At 39.3% G+C, this 22267-nt stretch overlaps 1 protein-coding gene across 1 annotated transcript in view; it reads left to right on the top strand.

Annotated features, from left to right (window-relative positions):
- The window catches only part of LOC119729644 (rab GTPase-binding effector protein 1-like), a 40646-nt gene that overhangs the window by 3697 nt on the left and 14682 nt on the right, over positions 1-22267 (top strand). The window contains exons 3-15 of the mRNA XM_038202306.1: positions 823-996; positions 2566-2713; positions 3572-3761; positions 4834-4956; positions 6017-6121; positions 9525-9660; positions 11047-11321; positions 11673-11913; positions 13872-14018; positions 15201-15328; positions 17479-17601; positions 18312-18410; positions 20192-20290. Of these exons, the coding sequence (XP_038058234.1) occupies positions 823-996; positions 2566-2713; positions 3572-3761; positions 4834-4956; positions 6017-6121; positions 9525-9660; positions 11047-11321; positions 11673-11913; positions 13872-14018; positions 15201-15328; positions 17479-17601; positions 18312-18410; positions 20192-20290 (1988 nt within the window). The remainder of the gene's footprint in view (positions 1-822; positions 997-2565; positions 2714-3571; positions 3762-4833; positions 4957-6016; positions 6122-9524; positions 9661-11046; positions 11322-11672; positions 11914-13871; positions 14019-15200; positions 15329-17478; positions 17602-18311; positions 18411-20191; positions 20291-22267) is intronic.

Below are 22267 nucleotides of genomic sequence, written 5' to 3'. Positions count from 1 at the left end.
TTGGCTCTACCTCAAGATATTGACAGCGATTGCCAGAGGATTTTGCAGGATTCAGGCTTCAGTCACCCTCCATGAGCCACATTCAAGAAACTACGGAGGATTTTGGAGGATTGAGGCTGTATGCTATGTTTACATGGAGGCAGTTGGAGGATTTTGCAGAATTGAGCTTACATCCTAGCAAAAATGGGTCTAGAGGGAGTTTAGCTTAATGTGTGCAACATTTGATAAAAACTGCTATGTCAATAAATTTATTTTACCGGAAAAACAGAAAATAGCAGCTCAAATCCCAGATTAATACAGGAGCCCACCCCCATAAGATTATAAATGCCCCCCCCCCCAAAAAAAGGTTTAGGGCCTATGTATAGGGAAAAACAGCTTTTCAGTGACACAACCAGCTTTACATTGAGAAAGATTAAAAGACATATTTACAACTAAATTAATGAAAGAAACGAATACAAGAAAATAAAAGATCAGTTTGAAATTCTACTCCCTCTGTTATTTGTAGAGTCTATCATTGATTACAGAAAGTTTTGGATGAGATTTTTACTTTGACAAACCCATTGAAGAAAGATTTCTAAAAATCTGTATATTTATTAAAGACCTACATGTCCCCTTGCTGTTTTGAACGTAATACTTGCAAGAAAAAGCCAATTTTGAAAAAGTGGATGATGAATTTAGTACATAAACAAGGAAAGCATCGCATTTACAAATCTATATTGTGTAAATATTTTTATATCATTATATCAAATACATGTTTTGTTGATTATTTGCTCACTATAAAAAAAACACTGGGAGTTTAAAGTTTCTTTTGTTTTCTCACAGAGGAGCTGATTAAAGAGGCAGAGAAGATGCGCTCTGAACGGGATGCCAAGGAGGCAGAGTTGGAGGAATTGAAGACGGTGGCAGCCATGGTGGAATCTTCCTATCGAGAGGAGATGGAGGAAGTCAAGCTCAAGTGGAAAGGGGAGGTGGGCACACTGCAGGCCATTCTTGGAGGTAAGAAAGCCCAGAGCTTCTTTTGGACGGTTGTCCGTTGAAATCACCATGAAAATACCATGCTATAATGAACTAGATGGGGTCTACCAAGGAAGTCTGTTGTAACGGTTGTTTGTTTTTCGGCCGGCAATATTCGATAGTAAACAAATATTGAGTGGTGTAGTAAAACTAGCCTCCCGAGGTGATAGAATGCTCCATGGATCACCGAGGGAGGCTAGTTTTACTTCACCACGAGATAAAGCATTCAATATTTGTTTTATAACACTTCACCCACAGATTCTGCATGGTTTTAATATTTAAAATGATTTAAATCTGAACACAATTAAAATAACCTTCACTTTCAATACAAAATTGGTGGGAAATGTATTTCTCTCTTCCATACCACCCTTTCACGAAATGTTTGAAGCCAACTCTGTGGCGCGCTCTCTTGGAAACAATACGCGTAACGCTCAATGCACACACTAGCATGCATTTGCACACAACTACCGCGCCATGGGTATAGTACTTTGGTTGCTAATGGTATAGTACTTTGGTTGCTACGGGGATAGTACTTTTGGCAGTGCACTGAAAGATAGCAAAAATAGAAAGTTCCATGTGACTCGCCCTTGGCCAATCAAGACACAGAATCTGTGGGTGAGGTGTTATAATATCCATTATGGTATATCTGGCCACTAGCATGAACACTAGCCACTTTCTATGCACTGTATGAAGCGCGAACAGCAACCTCACACGGATACAATAGGCAATTCAGCTGATGAAGAATGAACGCCTTGGGACAACGGATCGCGTTGGCTTATCTTTTTCTGTAATTTTGTCACAATTTTGTATATCCAGTTATATTTGGTCCGTGGATTCTAAACTTGTTGGAGAATGCAGCCACACAGTCCAGCTATCTATCCATGTAAAACTATGAGCGTCCACGACCAAGTACTGAATAATAATCTCATCTGTATTCACATAAATGGTTGTCGCTGGAAATCCAGCAATAAAATATGCATATTGAAGCCGCGTGATCGAGGTTGCTGTGTGCACTTTGTACAGTACATAGCACGTGGCTAGTGTTTATGTTAGATGCCAGTATGTATACTATCGACAAATACCTTGACCAAGGCTACGCTGTAAGTTGCCGAGATTGCGTCCATATCCATGTACTTTCCCTTCATCAGTAGGCAGTAATGAAAGACTGGTTCCTATCCTGTTATCTACCGTACTACATATTGTCTTTATTGTGGTGTGGCAGGAACCAGAACTGCCAACAAGATTTATATTTTGTGACTTTTGAATGCAGTTGAGAGGCAATATGAATGTATTTCCCGAAGAATTCAGTAATGCTGATATAATTGTACATATAATTTGGGAGCCAAAGGGTGATGTTTGTTGGAGTTGGAGTTCAGTTTAGCGGTATTCATTATTAGTGGTGTTCTATTGCACTGCAAATGTATTTTTGCTGAAAACTTTCATTTTTTCATTACGGACTGGCGAAATGATGTGATTTATTGGTACCGAGTTCAAAACTGTATACATGTACTGTACAATGTACATATGGCAAATTTTTGTTTCCCTTAAAAGATGCGGTTGCCCAGACAACAGAAGAGACAGCCATGACCTATCAGCAGGAGCGGCAGAAGCTTCTAGCTGCCAATGAACTGCTGAATAATGAGCTGCAGAGCATGCAGCACATGATGGCTGAGAAGAGTCAAGGCCAAGGAGCTGAAAAGTCAGTTTTTATTCTCAGAATTATTGCTATGATACATCAAAATCATTTGAATCATAAAGTAATACTAAAATGTTATTAACCTAGACCCTTCAGGGTACATGCACTATGTCAAGGTGAGAAGCCTGCCCAGTGTGACAAGATCCACTAGGTCAAAGATCCCAAGGCCAAGCTGCCTTAGAGTCTGTGGTCAACAACTGCAGCAGGATACAACAGTGGCATTATTCAGCTGGGCTAGCTCCAACTGTCTTAAGCATTTGTGACCTACTGAGGCAAATTGAGGAATGTCCCCCAAAACCTTGTTTGGAGTAATCGACGCCTAAGTCGGATATACTAGAAAAATCATGTGGAAATCAATATTGATTGTTTTGTATTTTTGAGTAGCCAAGGTTTCCAAGATTTACACTATGCATTTTTGTTGGGAAAAAATACCCACAAAAGTGGAAAACTAAAAAAAAGTTTTTCACTGCCGTTGGCGGCGCAATGCGTGTCTTTTTTTTTCAAAGCCGTTTTTCTCGAAATGAGGTTTGCGAAACTACCGGTAGGCAGGACCTTATTGAAGTTCCTGTGTCATATCTTTGGAATAAATTAAGCTACAGAAATAAATTTTGTATCATTGGAAAGCCAATGATGTGCACTTTAACATGATGTACATAACGTGAAAAGTCAAATGTGGGGGTTATTCCTCATTATGCAATGGCAGGTCACATTTGAAGTTGATGCACTGGTGTTGATGGCCCAATGCAACAAGGTCCCAGAGATGTTTATAAAAAGACCTATGAAAAGCAAATATTTGACAATGGTTTAAAAGGCACGGTTCATATCTCCATCGGTCATTCCATGTATGCGGTTTATTCACAGAGACAGTGTGTTCTCCAGCATGACTCGATCCCTGCGTAACCTGACTGGGTCTAATTCCCCATCAACAACAAGAGATGAAAAACAACATGCAGCACAAGAGCCACAACCTGCACCCCAGCAACAACCTCCATCTCAGCAGAAACACACACCTACCAAGGAAGAGGAAGATCTGGAGAGGAGTATGTTGACGGTATGGAACAACCTTGAACCCAGTGCATTTTTTCACATGTGCAGTTTTGCTTGTGCCCCATCAATTACGAACCAAGGGGGACTGGTAAAGGCTAATTTTAAAGAGCTCCAATTGGACCATTTGCCATTTGGGGAATTGGACAGTTTAACACGCTTCAACCTAGGTCTCATTTTGTGGTTATCTATGCTTTAAGTTGAGAATTTTTCTCACTATAGTTGAAAATTCGAAGCTAACAGCGTATAACAAAGTAAGGACTTTTTGCTTTTGTTCCTGCACCCATTGTATTACTCAGGACCCTTGCTTACATTTTTCTAAGCGCTGTAATCATAGATTTGTGATATTTGCAGAATGTTGTGTTTAGCAGAGCTGTAAAATTGGGTCTGGTTTATTTATTTCAATTGACTTAGGACAACCTATAATGATTGTTTCCATCACGTGATTGTCATGATTGTGTGATGGTCCATCATCCTGTACATGCACGTTTGTTTATGGTGTAAATCGAGGTTTGTACTCTAACTTTTTCGCATCAGCTCTCATTGGTTTTGTACACGTTTTCCAACCGAGGAGTCCTCGATTCGGTTTCTGACCTCGATTCACCGATGATGTTGCACGTTTGTGTCCACCCATACTGAAATTTGTATCCTTGTGGAGACATTTCTTTGTTCTCGTGTACTAAAGTTTTCGAGTTTGAAAGTACAGAACTTTTCAAAATGCTCTTATTTTAACCAGAATTAATTTCCTTGGCTGAAATTCGGACTTAATATCCCTTTTCTAAAACTCTTCCATTTGCGAGAGAGATCAACCCACCTTGGAAATTCCTAGTTTTTGAGTAAAATCCATATATCTATTTCGTGAAAATCTTGTGGAGACGTATTCATCTATAGAAATTATCCTGTGGAGATGTATACAATCTTTTGTTCCCTATTGTGTGCATGTCTCAAGAGGGCACAGTGTATCAGATCTCGATTTACACCATAAACACGCACAACCTCTCTTGGACTTGTGTGTATATTTTGAAAGAAATTATTATCTTTGTTAGAAATGAAGGATTGTCTTTCCTACTGCATGACAGGCACAGAAAGATGCTGAGATCCTGCGCTCTGTAGTAGTTCCTTTGGAGAGGGAGATCGCATCTTTGAAAGACAAGCTTCATAATGCTGATTTGGAGAAAAGAGCTCTGGAACACAAGATAAGGGTACGTAATGAGAACTCATTGGAAATTAAAAGATTCTTGAATCAGGAAAATGTGTTTGTCTATTTTCCCAGCTTAATTGAGAGCTGCCATAGGTATTTGATTATATGATAACTATATAAAGCTTTGTCAGTTATTCACTTTGATTAAAGCCAGAGTCCATCATTTGCAGCTATCCAAAAAGTAACTGACGTAATTATTGTTGAAAAACATACTTGGTTGAAAGATAGTAAGGGTACTAAACTCCCTGTGAAATTATTCTTTCTGGCAAGCTGTCATTTTGAAGAAATCAACAAAAGAAGGCCTTTCCAATGGTGCGTCTTAAGAAGCACCGTTGGAAATTTCCGTTAGTAGTTCGTTTTTTTATTTGGGGGAGCACTCGCAAGCGTTGACACGACGCACATGCGCGCGTGGTTGCTATAATTCGTCGGATCAGTGCGCGACATCGCGTAGCTGCAATCGGCTCGGTGAGAATGTGTCTTGGACGCTGAATTCAGGCCCAATTCAAAACATGATTCAGCAACTTTTGATTTGAAATCGAGATCCTAGAATGTTGTTTTTCTCTAAATATACAGCTGAAGCTGAGCTGAAACTTCATCAGGTTAGTTGTTCAGCACCCTTCTTTAGATTTTGAGCACTTTTGTTGCTTCAAAGAAACAAAATGCACAAATTACAAATGATGGACTATACCTTTAATTGAAAAACCCTTTAAAATGAAGATTTCCATTGAGAAGACAAGACTTTTCTTATACTAAAAAAACCATCAAGCCAAAACCAAAAAACAAATATGTGAACATGAAACTCTCTTACAAGGAAGTTGGAGGATGGTGAATGGAAATAATATCAAAAGTAATGTTTTGAAAAGGTGACAAAATGATTGGTCAATACAAATTTGGCTTTTGTTAGGAAATTACATGTATTCCCCAAGTGTTTGTGCAAATACTACTGCAGGCTTGGTACATTGTCTATGCTTAAATATCAGGAACATTCCCTTACCTCTGTCCTTTTTTCTGAAGCTAGGAAGCAATTCAAGCTATTTCTCCTGTTTGCTTTATACATTCAGAAGTACAGTTTGGATACCCTGGGAAGTACTACAGTGGACAAAGCCCAGAGTCCAGCCACTCCCCCAGAAACCACAGTGAACACTGCAGCTGAGCTGGATGAAAAGGTACAAATATATGGCAGTCTGTATTCTTGGTTATGTCTTTTCACTCTTGCACTACCACAACTGACTTAAAAGATATTCACCTTAAGAAAATTGATTGTATTACTGCATCTATCATGTCTATAGACATTGCTCCATGGGTGAGCAGCTACACACTCCAAGGAATCAAAAGCTCAACCTGAGTAATTATGAGCACTGTCCAAATCACTCCACGTGCAGTCTTGGCTGATTGTAGTGTGCATCCTCCAACGCACTCCATGACTGACAAAAAGTGACCATGTTTGAATTCTCAATGAAAAGGTTCCAATGGTTTATAGGTATTTATTAACCCTAACCATCCCAACTCCATCAAAATCCATCCCCCAATTTTGGTGGATTTTGGGGGACTTGGTCCAGAAGGCCTGGCGTGACTTAATATTGACGGATTATGATGGACTGGGGCCTAATGGCCTGAAGCAGTGCTAGGGGTATCAGATAGATTTTGCCTAGCTTCCTGTACTGCTATTGTGATAAAAGCCATGTGTAGCAAGTCTATGGACTTGGTCCAGTTCCTAGTAAAAGACGCTAGGGAGTTGGGGTTAAACTAAAAAGTTCATTATTAAGACGGGAGAAGAAAACCACAGTTACTTAGGAGTGGTATCTAGTCAACTCAACTGTTTGCCAACTCAAAGTGAACCAACTCAACATTCACCAACTTGACTCGAACCAACTTGACCATTTGCCAACTTGACCGTTTTCCAACTCAACCATTGTACCAGCTCGGAGGTTTATGTGTTCAACTGATAAAGTTAAGTCGTTCATTGTCCAACTCGTCTTTTGTCCAACTCATCCATTGCGTCGTTGTACACAACTACTCCATTGAACATGAAAACTACCCATCCACTAGTAGACCTTAACATCATTTCCGTACACTTAAAGCTTTGTCCCCTGTGCTATATATGGCGAAATTAAAAATACAACATGGTAGTTTTAAATCAGAAACAATAAAAAAGAATACAATTACAAACCAAAAAATTGCACAGTTTTGGGTAGATCAATTTTACTAGCTGAGTCATTCCACCGGGTTGGGAAGCAGTGCATGTTACATCCATATATTTGGTTATATTATTAAAAGTATCAATGCATTCTATACAATTGCTCAACATAATATTTGTCTTAGGGTGTTTCAATACTTGAGAAAGTTTGAAATTATTTGAAAGTATTTTGACAAAAATAGGAGCAAAAATGTATTAATTCGGACGTAACATTGACACCGTGTAAATGTTACATCCAAATATTCTTTGTTTGCCATTTTTTTTTACACGTATGTAAAATATTACCCAAACTGACATTGCATATTTACAACTGGACACCTAAGCACCAAGAAAAGCTTTTGTTTTGGTATAGTCAGGGTTCAAATATAGCAGAAACAATACCTCAAGTGTAGATGTAACGGTGTAAAAATCACTCAATGGAAGTGTGACATTTGGGTTTTACACCGTGTCAATGTTACATCCACACAACTAAGCAATCATATCTGCTCCATTTGATACCTGACTACCATAACAAAAGCTTTTCTTATTGTGTTGCATCTATAGTAGGAAGTACGCAAAGTGAATTTGGGTGATGTTTCACAGAAATTTAAAAAAAAGTACAAATGTCATACTGGGACGTAACACTGACACGGTGTCAATGTTACATCCAAAATGACAGTTTTTGCTCATATTTTTGGCAAAATACATTGAAATGATTTTAAACTTTCTGCAGTTAGTGAAACACCCAACAACAAATATTATGTAGAGCCAGAGTTGTAACGAGTCACTGATTTTTGTGACTCGAGTCGAGTCGAGTCATTTTAAAGAAGTGACTCGAGTCGAGTCGAGTCATTAGGTCAACAAGGTCGAGTCGAGTCGAGTCGAGTCACAGAGTGTGGTCGAGTCGAGTCGAGTCGAGTCAAGTATTTAGCTCGAGTCAATTCGAGTCACAAATATTTGAACACTAAATTACAATAAAAAGCAACAAGCACAAGAGAGAAAGAATACAAGGCACCAGTCTGTTACGGAAATCCAAAGACATAAAGTATGCTGTATGGTACCCAACCAACAGTTTCCATTGCTAGCTCACGTCACAGATAAGAAGATGTGAAACTTCGGTCTTATAAACGGTTTGGCTTCGGGTCTAGATTTTGTTGTTCGCTCATCGCTGACAACGTTAAAACCTAATTGCATTATACAAAACTGTTTCTGATTATTTAAAGGTGGGCCCGTCCGTATCCATTTTTTTGTGTGAAATCGGGACATGAATTTAGCCAGCGTTCCACCAAGAACTTCAAAATCGCCCGAAACCAATGATGAAACCACGGATTGAGAAATGCGTTTTAAGTCTGGTTCCGGGTTTAGCATTACATGCTATAGAACCACAAGGTGGGAGTCCGCGACACGGTGTATGTTTGTTGTTTTATTATGGAGGACGGAAACAGACTGCCGCTGTATATAAACGTACATTATTCGCGAACATTAACGTGACGTGAACAAAAACTGGCAACGCGAACGGCGCAGCGTAAGTCATTGCAAATATTTTTCGCAAGTAAGTTTTGCTTTTATTTTGGGACTCGAGTCTTATTAGCCTTCCTCGAGTCGAGTCGAGTCATTCTGATGAGGGACTCGAGTCGAGTCGAGTCATTTGCTCGCAGTGACTCGAGTCGAGTCGAGTCATTTACCCGTCGGGACTCGAGTCGAGTCGAGTCGCCAAAAAATGTGACTCGAGTCGGACTCGAGTCGAGTCATTGACTCGAGTCATTACAACTCTGTGTAGAGCAACTGCTAGCAAGGCATTCGTGCTTTTCTTAATATGGTCATATGTCACACATTGTTCCCCAACCTGATGGAATGACCTAGCTCCAAGTTTTAGGTCCAGCTGTACAATGGATGAGTTGCCAACAGCAAGTTGACCCGAGTTGGCAAACAGTCAAGTTGGCTCGATAAACTTTAGGAGTGTAATGTTCAAATTCCAAATTGTCTTTTGTGGAGAGGAAAATGTTTGGGGTTTTTGTTGTCCTTGTTGATAGTTTGTACCATCATTTGTTGTTCAATGTTTGCATTTCCTGGGTTTTTTTTTTCAAAGATGGACTATTAGACTATTTATCAAAAATACTACGAAATGTTAGATCTCATGTTTACATTTTGATTTCATTATCTGATTCTCATAAGAAGCTGCTAATGTTTATGTTGTTGGATACACAGATCATCGATAGTTTCAATTTTTTTGCATCAAGTTTGTAATTTCAGGAGTCTTCCAGAAATGAGGACAAGTAAATTATGAAGTTAAAATTTCTGCTTTTTTGTCAGTTGTTCAGCAAACTTTTAAGTAGGAAAATGAATACCATGAGTTCCAAGAATTATGTGTAATGCACAATATGTACTTTCAGGTTCGGACGTTAGCCAGTGTTCTTGAAGCTGAGAAGACATCTCGTTCAGACATGGAGCTTTACGTTGCAGTGCTGAACAAACAGAAGAATGTGATGCAAGAAGAGAACGACACAATGAGAGAAGAACTCAGAGAGGGTGAGAACAAGAAACCGTACCAGGAAAATGGGCCAAGAAAATTCAGCAGGCTTAAGTTTGGTTTGACAGGAATCAAAAATTCACACCGTGTGTGATCCGAAATTAGGATGATAATACGGAAGTGGCAATAGCTTAGTTGAGGTTTTTAAAACTGGCACTGTTCCTGAAATACTCCTTTTGTAACGGGGCGTGTTTTCCCTTCCAAATGCTGTAAAGGCCAGTTCATACTCGGCAAGAAAACGTAACAGCAAGTTTTTCATGGCAAATTTGCAAAATTTGAACATATTTCAACCCCTGTGAATTTGCAGTAAATTTATTGTGACCTTAAATTTGCATCGTATTTACATTCACATTACAAACTGGTCTTTAGTTTTTTTCTTTTTCTTTCAGTTGAAGGCAAGGGCAAAACCCAGTGTGCAACCCAAACTCTCTGATTCAATTACTACATGTACCTCAGATTCAGATTTCAGAATTCTACACCTGCAAAACTTGTTAGCGTCATTTTTACGTCTTGTTTTCACATACAAAATGCAAGTGTTATTGTGAGTTTTGTTTTAAAGGCAGAGAGAAAGGTTCATATTTTATAAAAATAACACAGAACTCAGAATACCAGAATTCATTTTTTTATCACATATGTTAAATTGATTTCAGACAGGTAACATCTCTAACATTATCGTGTAACGTCCATAACACACACCAAAAACATGTTCCCATAACATCTAAGGAGCATTTTGTAAATGTCATTGGTATTTGTATAGAGTGGAGATATATCTGGCACAACATACTTGTCACTGACTTTTATCAATGCCTACTAAATATCAGAATGCTTAACGTCTGTAACAGTCCTTGACAGTGCTTATATCTCATTAATTAATTCAGCTAACGCTAAGTTAGCTATGTCATGTCATACACTATAAAGGCCTAAGCTAGAGTTGTACTGAATATATAAACTTTGCTTTCACTACAAGTATTTTATGTTGTTTTTTTCAAATTATTCAGTAGCCTCTGAATGTAACGTCCGTAACAATGGAATTGCCAGTACCAATATTTACCTGAATGGATTTGACACTTATTAAGAGGAAATTCTGTAAGACTTAATGAGGATAGTCATGGAGAAGTTGAAGTACACCACGTTAAGGGACTCTACTTTACTCAGTCCTGTAGAAATTTGTTGGGAAAATTCACAGGCATCTTCTTGCATCAACAATCGTTTGTATCGGATACAACAGCAAGTGCCACTATCAGCGACCTTTTAAGTATTAAGCAGAATGTTAGATTTTTAATGAATTCAGTTTTCTGTTGGGTATAGAACTTCATGCCAAAAAATTTGGCATATAATTCTAAACAAAGTGGAACACAGTTTTCTTCTCTTATTTTTCCCTGTAGTTTGTCGACTTCTGGAAAAGGAAAAGCAAGAACACAACAACCTGAAGCAAACTTGGCACATGGCCAACAATCAGTTCTTGGAATCCCAGCGGCTGCAGATGATGGATATGCGACGCATGGAGATGGTGCTGACTGAAGAGCAGCAACGTCAGGTGATGGAAGCACAGAAGAAAGATCATGAACGAGAAGAGGCTGAGAAGCGAGTTGAGGAACTCAAGGAGCAGCAGAGGGTGATGCAGGAGAAGGAGACAGAGAGGTTGCAACAGCAAGCACCGGTAGGACTGCTAGACTGCATGCTTGAACTTAACACATGGCAGAAAGTTTAACAAATCGACAAAAAGAAGCAGCTTATTGACTGATTGGCATGACATACAGCAATCATGAAAAATGTTTGGGCCTAGCACTTCTGACGAAATTGATATTACAAAATTGTCCATGTTAGATTTTGTAAATGTCATCAACAATATTTTAAAAAGCTCTCTTAACATGCTCTCATTAATATTGTTTTGTATTTATTGAGTGTACAACCAATAAATGTCAATTATTAAGCCCATTTCTAGCACTTTTTTAATTTTGCTAAGTCATTTTAATCCCATTTTTTCTCATCCTGCATGTCTTCTAAACAGCCAGACCAGTGGCCAAACACCTCCGAGCCTCAAGACGTCCCATCCTCCCGTTCCCTTGCCCTCAATGACCTTGATCCCACTGATCAGGAGGACAGTGATTCCAGCAGGGAACCAAGTTCCAGTAACCAGAGTACGAGAGTGATGGTCAACTCGTCAGCGTCAGCGCAGAGTTTCACGACACCCAGTCTAGACCCAGAGGAGCTGTTGCAATTTGAGACGCAAGGAGGCGGCACACCATCTGGTAGGTCTTGAACCTTCTTAACCAGATTTGTCCATGTAACTTAATTGTTTTGGAAGTATATACCTTATTTATTGAAGTCAGATGTGTACTTTGACTAAAATGTCTGCAGTACACTATTCTGAGCTCTGTCTCATCCTTGTTTCAACATCATGTTCACGACGTTATAAAGCTAGTGATTTACAATATTGAGTGACTCAGAGTGAAATGGGAGGAATATTATTGCAAGGTAAAATCTGGACTTTACCGAGCGATAATATTCCTCCCATTTCACAATTTAAAGCCACTCAATATTTGTTTTATATAACTGACATATAGATCCTTGTCATTTGATATATTTGAACTTATATTTCACTACAAAATTGATGGGAAATGTATTTCTCTCTTCCAAACCACCCCTTCACGAAAATGTTTGAACCCCACTCTGTAGTGCTGGCTCTTTGGAACAATACGCGCTACGCGCAACACTGAATGCGCACACCAGCATGCCTTTACACACAAATACCGCGTCTTGGAACAAGAATGATCCTAACTGTTCAATAGTATTTCCATTCCCCATGGGCAGATTTTTTAGACTTTTTGAGACCCGGCGTGAATGGGAGTAATAACGAAAGTCACGTGATGTGAGTTCCACCAATCAAATGACAAGGATTTGTCGGTTATATAATAATTTCTATTGCACATTCGGTGTGTGAGTTCTGTGCATATTCAGTACGTTATGCTTCCTCACCATTCATGAGACCTCCTCAAGTGGTAGAGACACCGAGATCTATGTACAAGTTTTGTCATTCTAAATGTGATCAGAGCTCCCTTCATATTCGGTTAGCATCAGGCACCATTCTGTTGGATTTTAACAGGCCCACCTTCTCTTTGTAATTGTTGCAAGGGTATGTTTGCATGGCTTCCATACTGGAATGTCTTAGTGGCCATTGTTTGGTAGGACTCTGCCATGCACAAGTCCATATTAATTAGTGAAGGTATGACATTACCTATGGGGTGGCATGGGTAGCTTGAGCATAAAGCGCTCGCCTCTCACCAAGGTGACCACGGTTCGAATCCTGGCAGCGGATCACATGTGAGTAGAGTTGTGCGTTGGTTCTCTCCTGTGCCACGAGGGTTTTTCTCCAGGCCTCCGGTTTTCCTTCCTCCGGAAAAATCAAACACTTTCGATCTCAGACTGTGCTCCGTGGTCATATATGGGTCGATGTGGCCGGCAGCCATAGGCGCCTTCACGTGCCAGCGGCCCGACCACGTTGCAGCCACGTCCTTCGCAATTCAGCATCCAAGCTGCGAGTAAGGATGATTAGCCCTACCAAATTATTATTATTATTAATTGAGTTCAGATTCTATTAGGCAAGCTTGATGCTTGTTTGTACAATTGTATCTTTTCACCAAGAAGCAAATGGGTAGCAACCAGTAAGCCATGATACCTGGGCATATCCAGCATTGTTTTATTTTTTTATTTTTTTTCATTTTTATTTTAATTTTTTCTGGTAATGAAACCAAAGATTCCTCAAAAGTACCCTAAGCACTGTAGCTCGGAAGCCTGAAGAAACCTGTACAGAGAAGACAATGAGAAGAAAATACAGTTTTAGAGGTGGGAGGAAAAGCCCAGAGGAATATTCTGAGGAAAACCCACGGAATCAGGTAGGGACTGAAAACCCAATCCACATATTGGCCCGGGCGGGATTCGAACCCGGGTCACAGCGGTGGAAGGCGAGGAGAGAAACGCTATGCCAACCTGACTCCCCTGAGAAACCTACTGGTCAATTCTTTGTGCTAAAACTGTTCAGGAACATCTTGTTCCCTGTAAAAAAAAATAAGTGGGTTGCATCATCCTCAATCTTGCAAATCCTGCAAACTGGTGGATGGATTTCTTAGTATCGTGGGAGCTTCAGGTATTATCAAGACCAGAGAATTTTCATGGCAAATAAAGGTGTTTTTGTTTTTGAATCATACAGGTCAGTCAGGTTCTCCATTGCATCGTAGTATCTGTGAGATCGCTGCTCATAGTTTCTCAGACAGCGCAGTGTATGGCATGGATGCTGAGACAACATCACTATCATCTAGCATCAGCCTGACTGAGGCCCAGGAACGTGCAATTAGTGGTAAGATGCAAATCAACAATGAAGATTGCTCATCGTGCCTTGGATACCATAATGTCTCTGGTTCGGAATTTGTACATTTCTACGATGGACTTTTGGTACAGAGGCTCAGCTTGAACCGCCTTGTATAATGGCAAGCCAGTTTGATATTCACACATCACATGTACACATCATGATTAAACATGTTCTGTCAAGGGTAGACAATCCACCAAATGCATTTGAAATCCAAGAGGGTACTAATGAAATTAAAGCAATGTTCTTGATCTGAAGTGAGAACACATTTCTGAAAAAATGTAAACTTCACCAGGTTTCACATTATTGTTATTCTCCAACTGATTTGCAAACCAAATTTCCATCTTGCTTTGATAATCCACAGTTTGCATTTGGTTACCATTTGCCAATCTCTGCTATCATTTGTCGAAACTGAAAATTCTGGTGTGCGCATGAACATTTGGAAAACCGTACTTGCATATCATGGTGCATAAATAGTGCATTACACATCAGGGATGTCACTTATGCTATATACTTACTGTGAGAAACTCGTGTGTTACTGGCTTCCATGCTATACCGAGCAATGCTTGGGCCATAGTAAACTTGTGAGAGCAGTAAGTTTGAACATGTGTAGATGATTAACCTTTCAAAGTAGTCTCTGCATTTGGTTTCACTGGAGTATGAAAAAAGCACCTCTTGAAAAGACAGTGTTGTAAGGGAGCCATTCTGATAGGTCTCCACTATCAATACCCCAAACGTGAAGATAAAATTCGAGGATTAATTTGCTGGAATCAACTCAAGCATTAAGGAGATAAACCAGGGTAAATCGAAGCCAATTAGTGCAATGAATCATGTGTGCAAAAGGCCATTCATGTAAGTCGGCAAAATGACGTCTTACAGCAGATGTTGGTTGTATGTTGTCACAAATTGTCGGGTCCTGAGAGTGCTGACTTAGCCAGAGTTTACTGTAAGTTGACACAATTTTTTTTTAAAAGGGCCCAAGCCCAAGACCTAATAACAAAAACATGGTCAATATTATCATGTCTGTTTGTCCAAATACGCTGATTCCTATCCATACTACATATTCTGGTTCAGTAGAAAGACTCTACCACAACACTGTTCCCTTACCATATGCTTGTCATGTGTATTGACCATTCCACTAACTGGCTGATTGTTGTGATGTTTGCCGTGCAGGTGAGACACCTGAGAGTGAGGAGATGAGATCGGTTCTTGCCAGTGCCAGGTCACGTTCTGACATGTTTCCCTCGCTAGCTGGTAAGAGGATGGTCAGTGAGACAGAATGGACTAAACTACAAGAAGAGGTATTGACTCCCTCATGCAGTCAAATCATTGGACTTCAAGACTTCCCTTAAAGCTACAGTCCATCATTTGTAATTTGTGCATTTTGTTCGTTTGAAGCAACAAAAGAGTTCAAAATCTAATGAAGGATACTGAGCAACTAACCTGATGAAATTTCAGCTAAGCTTCAGCTGTACATTCCGAGAAAAACAGCATTCTAAGATCTCAATTTCAAATCAAAAGTTACTGAATCATGTTTTGAATTGTTTTGAATTGCAGCTATACGCGACGTCGCGCACTGATCCGACGAATTACAACAACCGCTCGCACGTGTGCGTCGTTCCAATACTTGTGCGCACTGCGCTGAATAACGAACTACTAATTTAAATTTTCCTACGGTGCTTCTTAAGAATCACCGTTGGAAATGCCTTCTTTCGTTGATTACTTCAAAATGACAGCTTCCCAGAAAGAATAATTTCACAGGGAGTTTAGTGCCCTTACTATCTTTCAACCAAGTTTGTTTTTCAACAATAATTACGCCAGTTACTTTTCGGATGGCTGCAAATGATGGACTATAGCTTTAAACCATTCATTACTGGATTAATGGTGAATCAGTTGTGCATTGTTTTATTAAACTTGGACTAGTAAACCTGGTATTTTTTTGGTAGACTTTTATAGCAAAATCAGGTCAACTTACTTTGCTACTTCAAATCTGTATCAGATAAGTGCAGGTGTGTCGTTCTTAAAGGGTCCATGACATGAACTTTTCTAAGGAACATATTCTGTGCGACTTTCTACTCCTCTTAAATGTATGAAAACTCTATGACTACCCTTTTTGGTTAATTTCATATAAAAACATTTAAACAATTTCCATGTTTTTCTGGACAAGTGAAGTCACTGTGATATCATTTCAAGAAGACGCTGCTCAGTTACTGGTTTTCCGTTTAAATTGTCAACCTACAAATTTGCTCATTCAAAACATTTGTAAGAAAAGTTTGCTCATCGGCTTACTACCATGTACTGACACAAATCACCGAAGAAAAGAAAACGTATGTCAGCAAAATATCCAAAATTCTAGCATCTTTAGGTGCTGAAATAGCTGTAACATAGAGGTTTCTGCCTGAAATGACATCACATTTTCCTCATGAACATGATGAATATGTAAATTACTATTAGCACAAAAACCCAAAAAGCACCAAAATACCCTTGAAAATGGTAAAACACAAATTGAAAATAAGGTTAAATGAGACACAGGTGTAATTTCAAGGATTGCATTAAAAAGATACAGTGTATGGCCCTTTAAAGGGAAAATACAACATTTGCAAACATAAAAAAATACAACTACCAAATCATTTTGAAATACCTTGCTGGACTGTTAGTGAATGACAGTGTAAAGCATCCTGTAAAATCATGGCACCTGGTATACTGTCATTTTTTAAGAAAAGTGGTATTTTTGTATCAATTTCCAACGCTGATCGGCCGATCAGCGTTGGAAAAAACTGGCTTTTTTTCAAATACTGGCCCCAATTGACCATCGCACTTGTTTGCAATCGATTACAAACCTATAAACGGGTACGAGCCAGCTAGACTGGTTCCCTGACCTTACAATTCCCCAATGTATGTAAACTGCTCTGTTTCTTCTTATATGGAGTCAGGGAACCAGACTACAGGAAAATGATCGTTTTTCTTGGTTTTTATAGCATTTTCGAACCCAAAACCTCAAAAAAGTCAGTGTAACTATATTTGCTATATATTTCCAACCCCCCAATTCCATCCATTTCTGAAAATTACAGCAAAAGCAAATGATGTATATTCCCTTTAACCTTGCAGTAACACTATGCAAGAACCATGTGATCAGCTTGGTTATCACAGGCATGCAACTTTTCCTCGGATCCGCTGATTTCCTCGTTTTTTTTACTACTCATGAATGCAATTACAAATTGAAAAACACTGTACAAAGTCTTGTGTGGTTTGGCGTTTCTTCGTTTTTCCTAAATTCCCAGTTTCATGCCTGTTATCAATTTAAGATGTGTGGTGCTTGTGACTATAATTAAATGTCAATCTGTCAGATATTTCAAGTTGTTTTAAGCTTACAAACAAATGTGTTTGAGCTAACAAATGTTCTTATTGGAGTGTATTCTAACCAGGCACATGATATTCTTATGTTGAATAGATAAGGATAGCCAGAGAGAAGCTAGGAAGGCCATGTGACATGTGCAGTAATTATGAGCATCAGTTACAAGGCGTACAGACCAGGGAAGGAGAGTACAAAGAACTCACACAAAGCCTCAGATTGGTAAGAATGAACCCAAGACGCACTAAGGTCCAGTGTTGTGGAATTTATCTGCAGAACATATTGCTGAGCCTATATGGTAAGCATTGATCAGCAGTGTACATTGGACATTTGGCCATTTGGGCTGGTACTCTATGTTGATGCTTAACAAAAAATTGTGCACAACGGAATTGGGCATCTCCACAAATCTTGGTTCCAGCCATGCACAGTAGGGCCTTTGGATGGTCCAGTCCTTGACATTGTCAGTTCAGGACTTCCTTTGTCTACCTTTGTGACGCTTGCCCTTACCTGTCCCTTGAAGGATGGTCTTGGACAGGGAGTCAGCAGTGCGTTACTTCTGTAAGGACAGACTCCTCGCTGCCTGAAATAGTCATTGGTCTTGTGCTCTTTGTAGCAAAGGAAATTCCTGTAGCACTAGTACTCAAATGCCTTGATTCTTCATTCAGAATCTGCTGTAAGTGTCCAGCTCTCACATGCGTACAAGAGGTTAGATACCACCAGTGACTTGTATTACGGTTAATAATTCAAGGGTTACGGTTTATAAATTCCTGTGAATTTCATGAAAAGTTCAGTAAATTTAGGAATCATGGAGCAATCTTTCCAAATGAATCATGGCAAAATTTCTGACCCTGCCCCAAAAGGTTGTGAGTTAGTGTTTGGAACAGTTTTAAATATTCTTCTTGAGAGTGTGCCCGTGTTTTATTCACTTACAGGAGTTGGACACAGAAAGAGAAAATGTCTCCCGAGAGAAAAGACTTAGAATGGAGCTTGAGGAAAGTCTACAGAATGCTGCAGAGGATGCACAGAGCCAGGTACACATACAATCTAGACCATGCATGTAGCCATACAGGCCATAACAAAGTGAAAGTATGTTCCACACACAGCCAGAAATATGATGTTTTAAATTAGGTTAGGCAGGTCCAGAAACTGTTGTAATGCAGACTAGCTGTAGTCAGGTGTACAGGGTGGTTAACAAAAAAGACACCCACTTTTGACAGCAATTTTCACCTACTTAATGAACTTATTTTAAATATTCTTTCACATAGTAGTAAAGTATAGGCCTTTAACCATGCATGGTGAAAAAAGCTTAGTAAAAGTCGCAAAAATGGTGATATTATGCTAATTTGAATACAAGTCACCAAAATCAGTCTTTTCCACGGGTTATTCTATGTAAATTTGACGTTTTCGTAGTTCATAAAAATTAAAAAACCATCCCACCAAAATATATTTTGCCCTGTTAACTTTTATTGAAGCTGTCTAATTATTCATGTCAATGTTAAGATCATCTACTCAATGAGCTGTTGGCTTATTAAAGTTCATTGTTGCATAACATTACATAACATAACAATCAAATGTCATGCCCTTTCAAAAAAAGCTCCAATAGCTGAGCTCAGTCAAGCGAAGGGAATGTATACCTCTGTGGACAAACAGGTTTCGCACATCAAATGTTCAAATTAGCATAGCTCAACGACAAAATGTGCAAATGCAACGATTTTTTTCGTCACATTTGCTTTAAGGCCAGTACTTTAATAGCTACTAATCGACAGTTACAAATAATTTTTAAAAATAGGTGAAAATTGCTGTCAAATGTGGCTGTCCTTTTTTTTTTTACCACCCTGTATTGCATATTCAGTAATGATACCCAGTGCAAAATGTTGGCCCCAAATTTGTTAATTTTCGCCATGAAATTTATCAAAATTGTCCCCAAAATAATCAAACTTGCTTCATTCAGACAACTTTTGAGGCTGAAAAAAATTGACTCAAAATTGAGGATTTTATTGGTGTACATTAATGTACGACATTGGTCAAGGGACAATGGCCAACAGATGATCACAACATGCACAATCACAAGCCTTAAGACCTTGAGATATATACAACAAACTGGAAAAAACAGTCATGGAAAAGAGGGATCAAGTTTTGTAAACGTATAGAATTCTCCAGGCCAGCATTGTTTTCAATGACTGTTTTTGACGATGTCCAAGTTGGAACGTGTAGGGCTAGGCTGCTGCACTTTTTTGTCTACTGTTCAACTGTTCCCGCATTGTTTTTGCTATCATGTTCTCTAGCATTAGGAACCCAGTCTACCTTTACTGCATACTTCATGCACTGTCACCACCATGAATGAAAACTAGCTCATGCGGATAAAACGCTGAGATTTCCTACCAAATGTATTTATTATGAATAATCATACCTGCAAATACGACTAGCATAAATGTTCTAAGCATTTTTGATGTCCAAGTGTTTATGGACAATAGGGTTGCGTTTTTTGTTTATGGCTTTTTAAGCTTGCCTAACAAGTGTAGAGTTTGGCTGTAACAATAGGGTTGGTTTGGTACTGTTTTTGGCGTTGTTTTTTTCTCTTGAATTTTATATGTTCCATGGGGGAAAATAGTACATGTAAAAGCAAGCTGAATAAAATTTCTTTTTTCTGATTCATGTATTTTTCTGATTCATGTATTTGCTTCAGTTACAGGTATGTTTTTAGGATTAGTATATGCTTTAAAAGAGACAATACATTAAAAAAAAAAGGGTTTATAAAAACGGGAGAAGTTTTCAGATCAGTGTGTAAGAAGTATTTTGTGTGGATTTGTAGATCGCTAATGCCAACTCCATCAACCAGGAATCGGAGAAGTTTCTGACGGATCTCAGACAGCAGTACCTGAGAGAACATAATGAAATACATGATAGACTCGTAAGTACTGACTCTCTTCATTTCTGTACTTCGTATTTTTGTACTCGTACTCGAATGACGGTACTCGTACTCGGGCAGCAAAGTACTCGTACTCCACATGTCGAAATTGTACTCGATCATCAAGGTACTCGTACTCGAATAGCAGTATTCGATAAAAATGGTATAGCTTAACTTACCACGGCCTTATTTTATCGATATTTTCAGTTTAAAATGGTTGATTGGCTTGCAGAGAAATCAAAGTTTCCTGACTTTCCTCTGCGCACGTCCGGACAAACGCAATTAACAGCTATAGCCCTGAGTGGCTCTGTATATTGGTCTGACTCGGCGTGGGCCTATTACGCACAATGGCCAATTATATACGTGAAACGCTGAGGGGTTCTGCAAAATGGTTGTTCGATTATTAAACTTGGGTGATTGGAGCAAGGCTGTTTTCCAAACCCCGGTTTCGGCTCCCTATCCGGGTCCAGCCCCATTGCCAACCTGCATGAATGGAGAAAGAGACAGAGCTAAAGCAGGGTTTGGAAAACAGCCCCTAGTCTGCTTCCGGCATCAGGCCTACAGACATAAACACAGGCCTATGATTGTTAAGTCAGGGAAGCAGACATATGCGTAGTACATGTACATCTACGAATCTGCCACGTTGCACGTTTTACCCTCCACGTTCGCTTGTCAAAAATTGTCAGCCTGTGAAGAATTTGTGGCACTTTTGTGCCCAAGTTGTTACTTGTTCATGACAAAAATCATGATATATGTCGTCTGTATCCACTGTCGTGCAGTTTGGCTTCAAAGATCACAAATAATTTGTGCAAAATGGTATCAAACACCGCAGCGCAGCGAGCATGTTTCGCATCACTGAAAAGTCTGGCACAACATCAAACTTCGTCAAACACATGAGGAAGAAAGATGGGCCTGAAATACATGAAGGCTGGGGACTTTAAAATGCACAGCACCATAGATTAATGTTATTAAAAGACGATTCACCTTATCTTTCATGTCTGTATCTCAGCGGTGTTGTAATTCCTTGCAAAACACATTGATTTGAGACTGCTGTTGCAGATTAAAAAAAATAATTAATTTCAAATAATTGAAAACTTCTTACAAAGACGATCCCTAGTTTGTATCACAAGTGATGAACAGTACACATAATTTTCGGCTTCAAACGCAATGTACTAGTACCCATATTTGGAAATGCAAGTGCTCGTACTCGTACTCAGAAGTACAAGTACTCGTACTTATACTCATACTCGTACTCGGCAACCTAAGTACTCGGCAGTACTCCGTACTCAGAAAAAAGTACTCGACTACAACACTGGTTACCAGTACCCTAGCCCAGGTTGGACTCCGTTGTGTACGCAATGGAGTCCAGGGTATGAACGTCTGCTGCCATAGCGAAAAAAATTATAAACCATTTTTTTCATATTTTTACCTGATGGAGGAAGCTGAAATTTCGCTTACATATTCCTTGTGTCCAGAATTGTGCATGCGCTGGGTTCAGAAAAGGCAAATATATCCGTGGGTGGCGTGTTTACCGAAAACAAACCGCAATTCCACGCTTTCGTTGAAAACATTTTCGGTACGAACTCCCTGTGTGAAGATTATGCGCATGCTTGCATGCACATCTAGCACGCTGCCGCAACTGCCGCAAACGGCATGCGCGTGTCTTCACGTACTGAAAATGTTTTCAATGAAAGCGTAGAACTTGCGGTTTATTTTCAGTAAACACGCCGCCCGCGGACATATTTGCCTTTTCTAAACCCAGCGCATGCACAATTCTGGACACAAAGAAAAAGGAAGTGAAATTTCAGCTTCCTTTGTCAGGTAAAAATATGAAAAAAATTTTATAATTTTTTTGCAGTGGTGGTAGAATTTATACCCTGTACGTCAGTTGTAATGCAATGAAGACGTCGTCCAACCTGCACCCGATTTCATCAAACTCTTTGTAACTTACGATGCATTGCAGCGATGCGACGCGTCGTA

The sequence above is a fragment of the Patiria miniata genome, unplaced genomic scaffold (assembly GCF_015706575.1).
Source record: "Patiria miniata isolate m_02_andy unplaced genomic scaffold, ASM1570657v1 HiC_scaffold_1, whole genome shotgun sequence".
NCBI classification, from domain to species: Eukaryota; Metazoa; Echinodermata; class Asteroidea; order Valvatida; family Asterinidae; genus Patiria; species Patiria miniata.
This window is presented reverse-complemented; position numbering and strand designations above follow the sequence as displayed.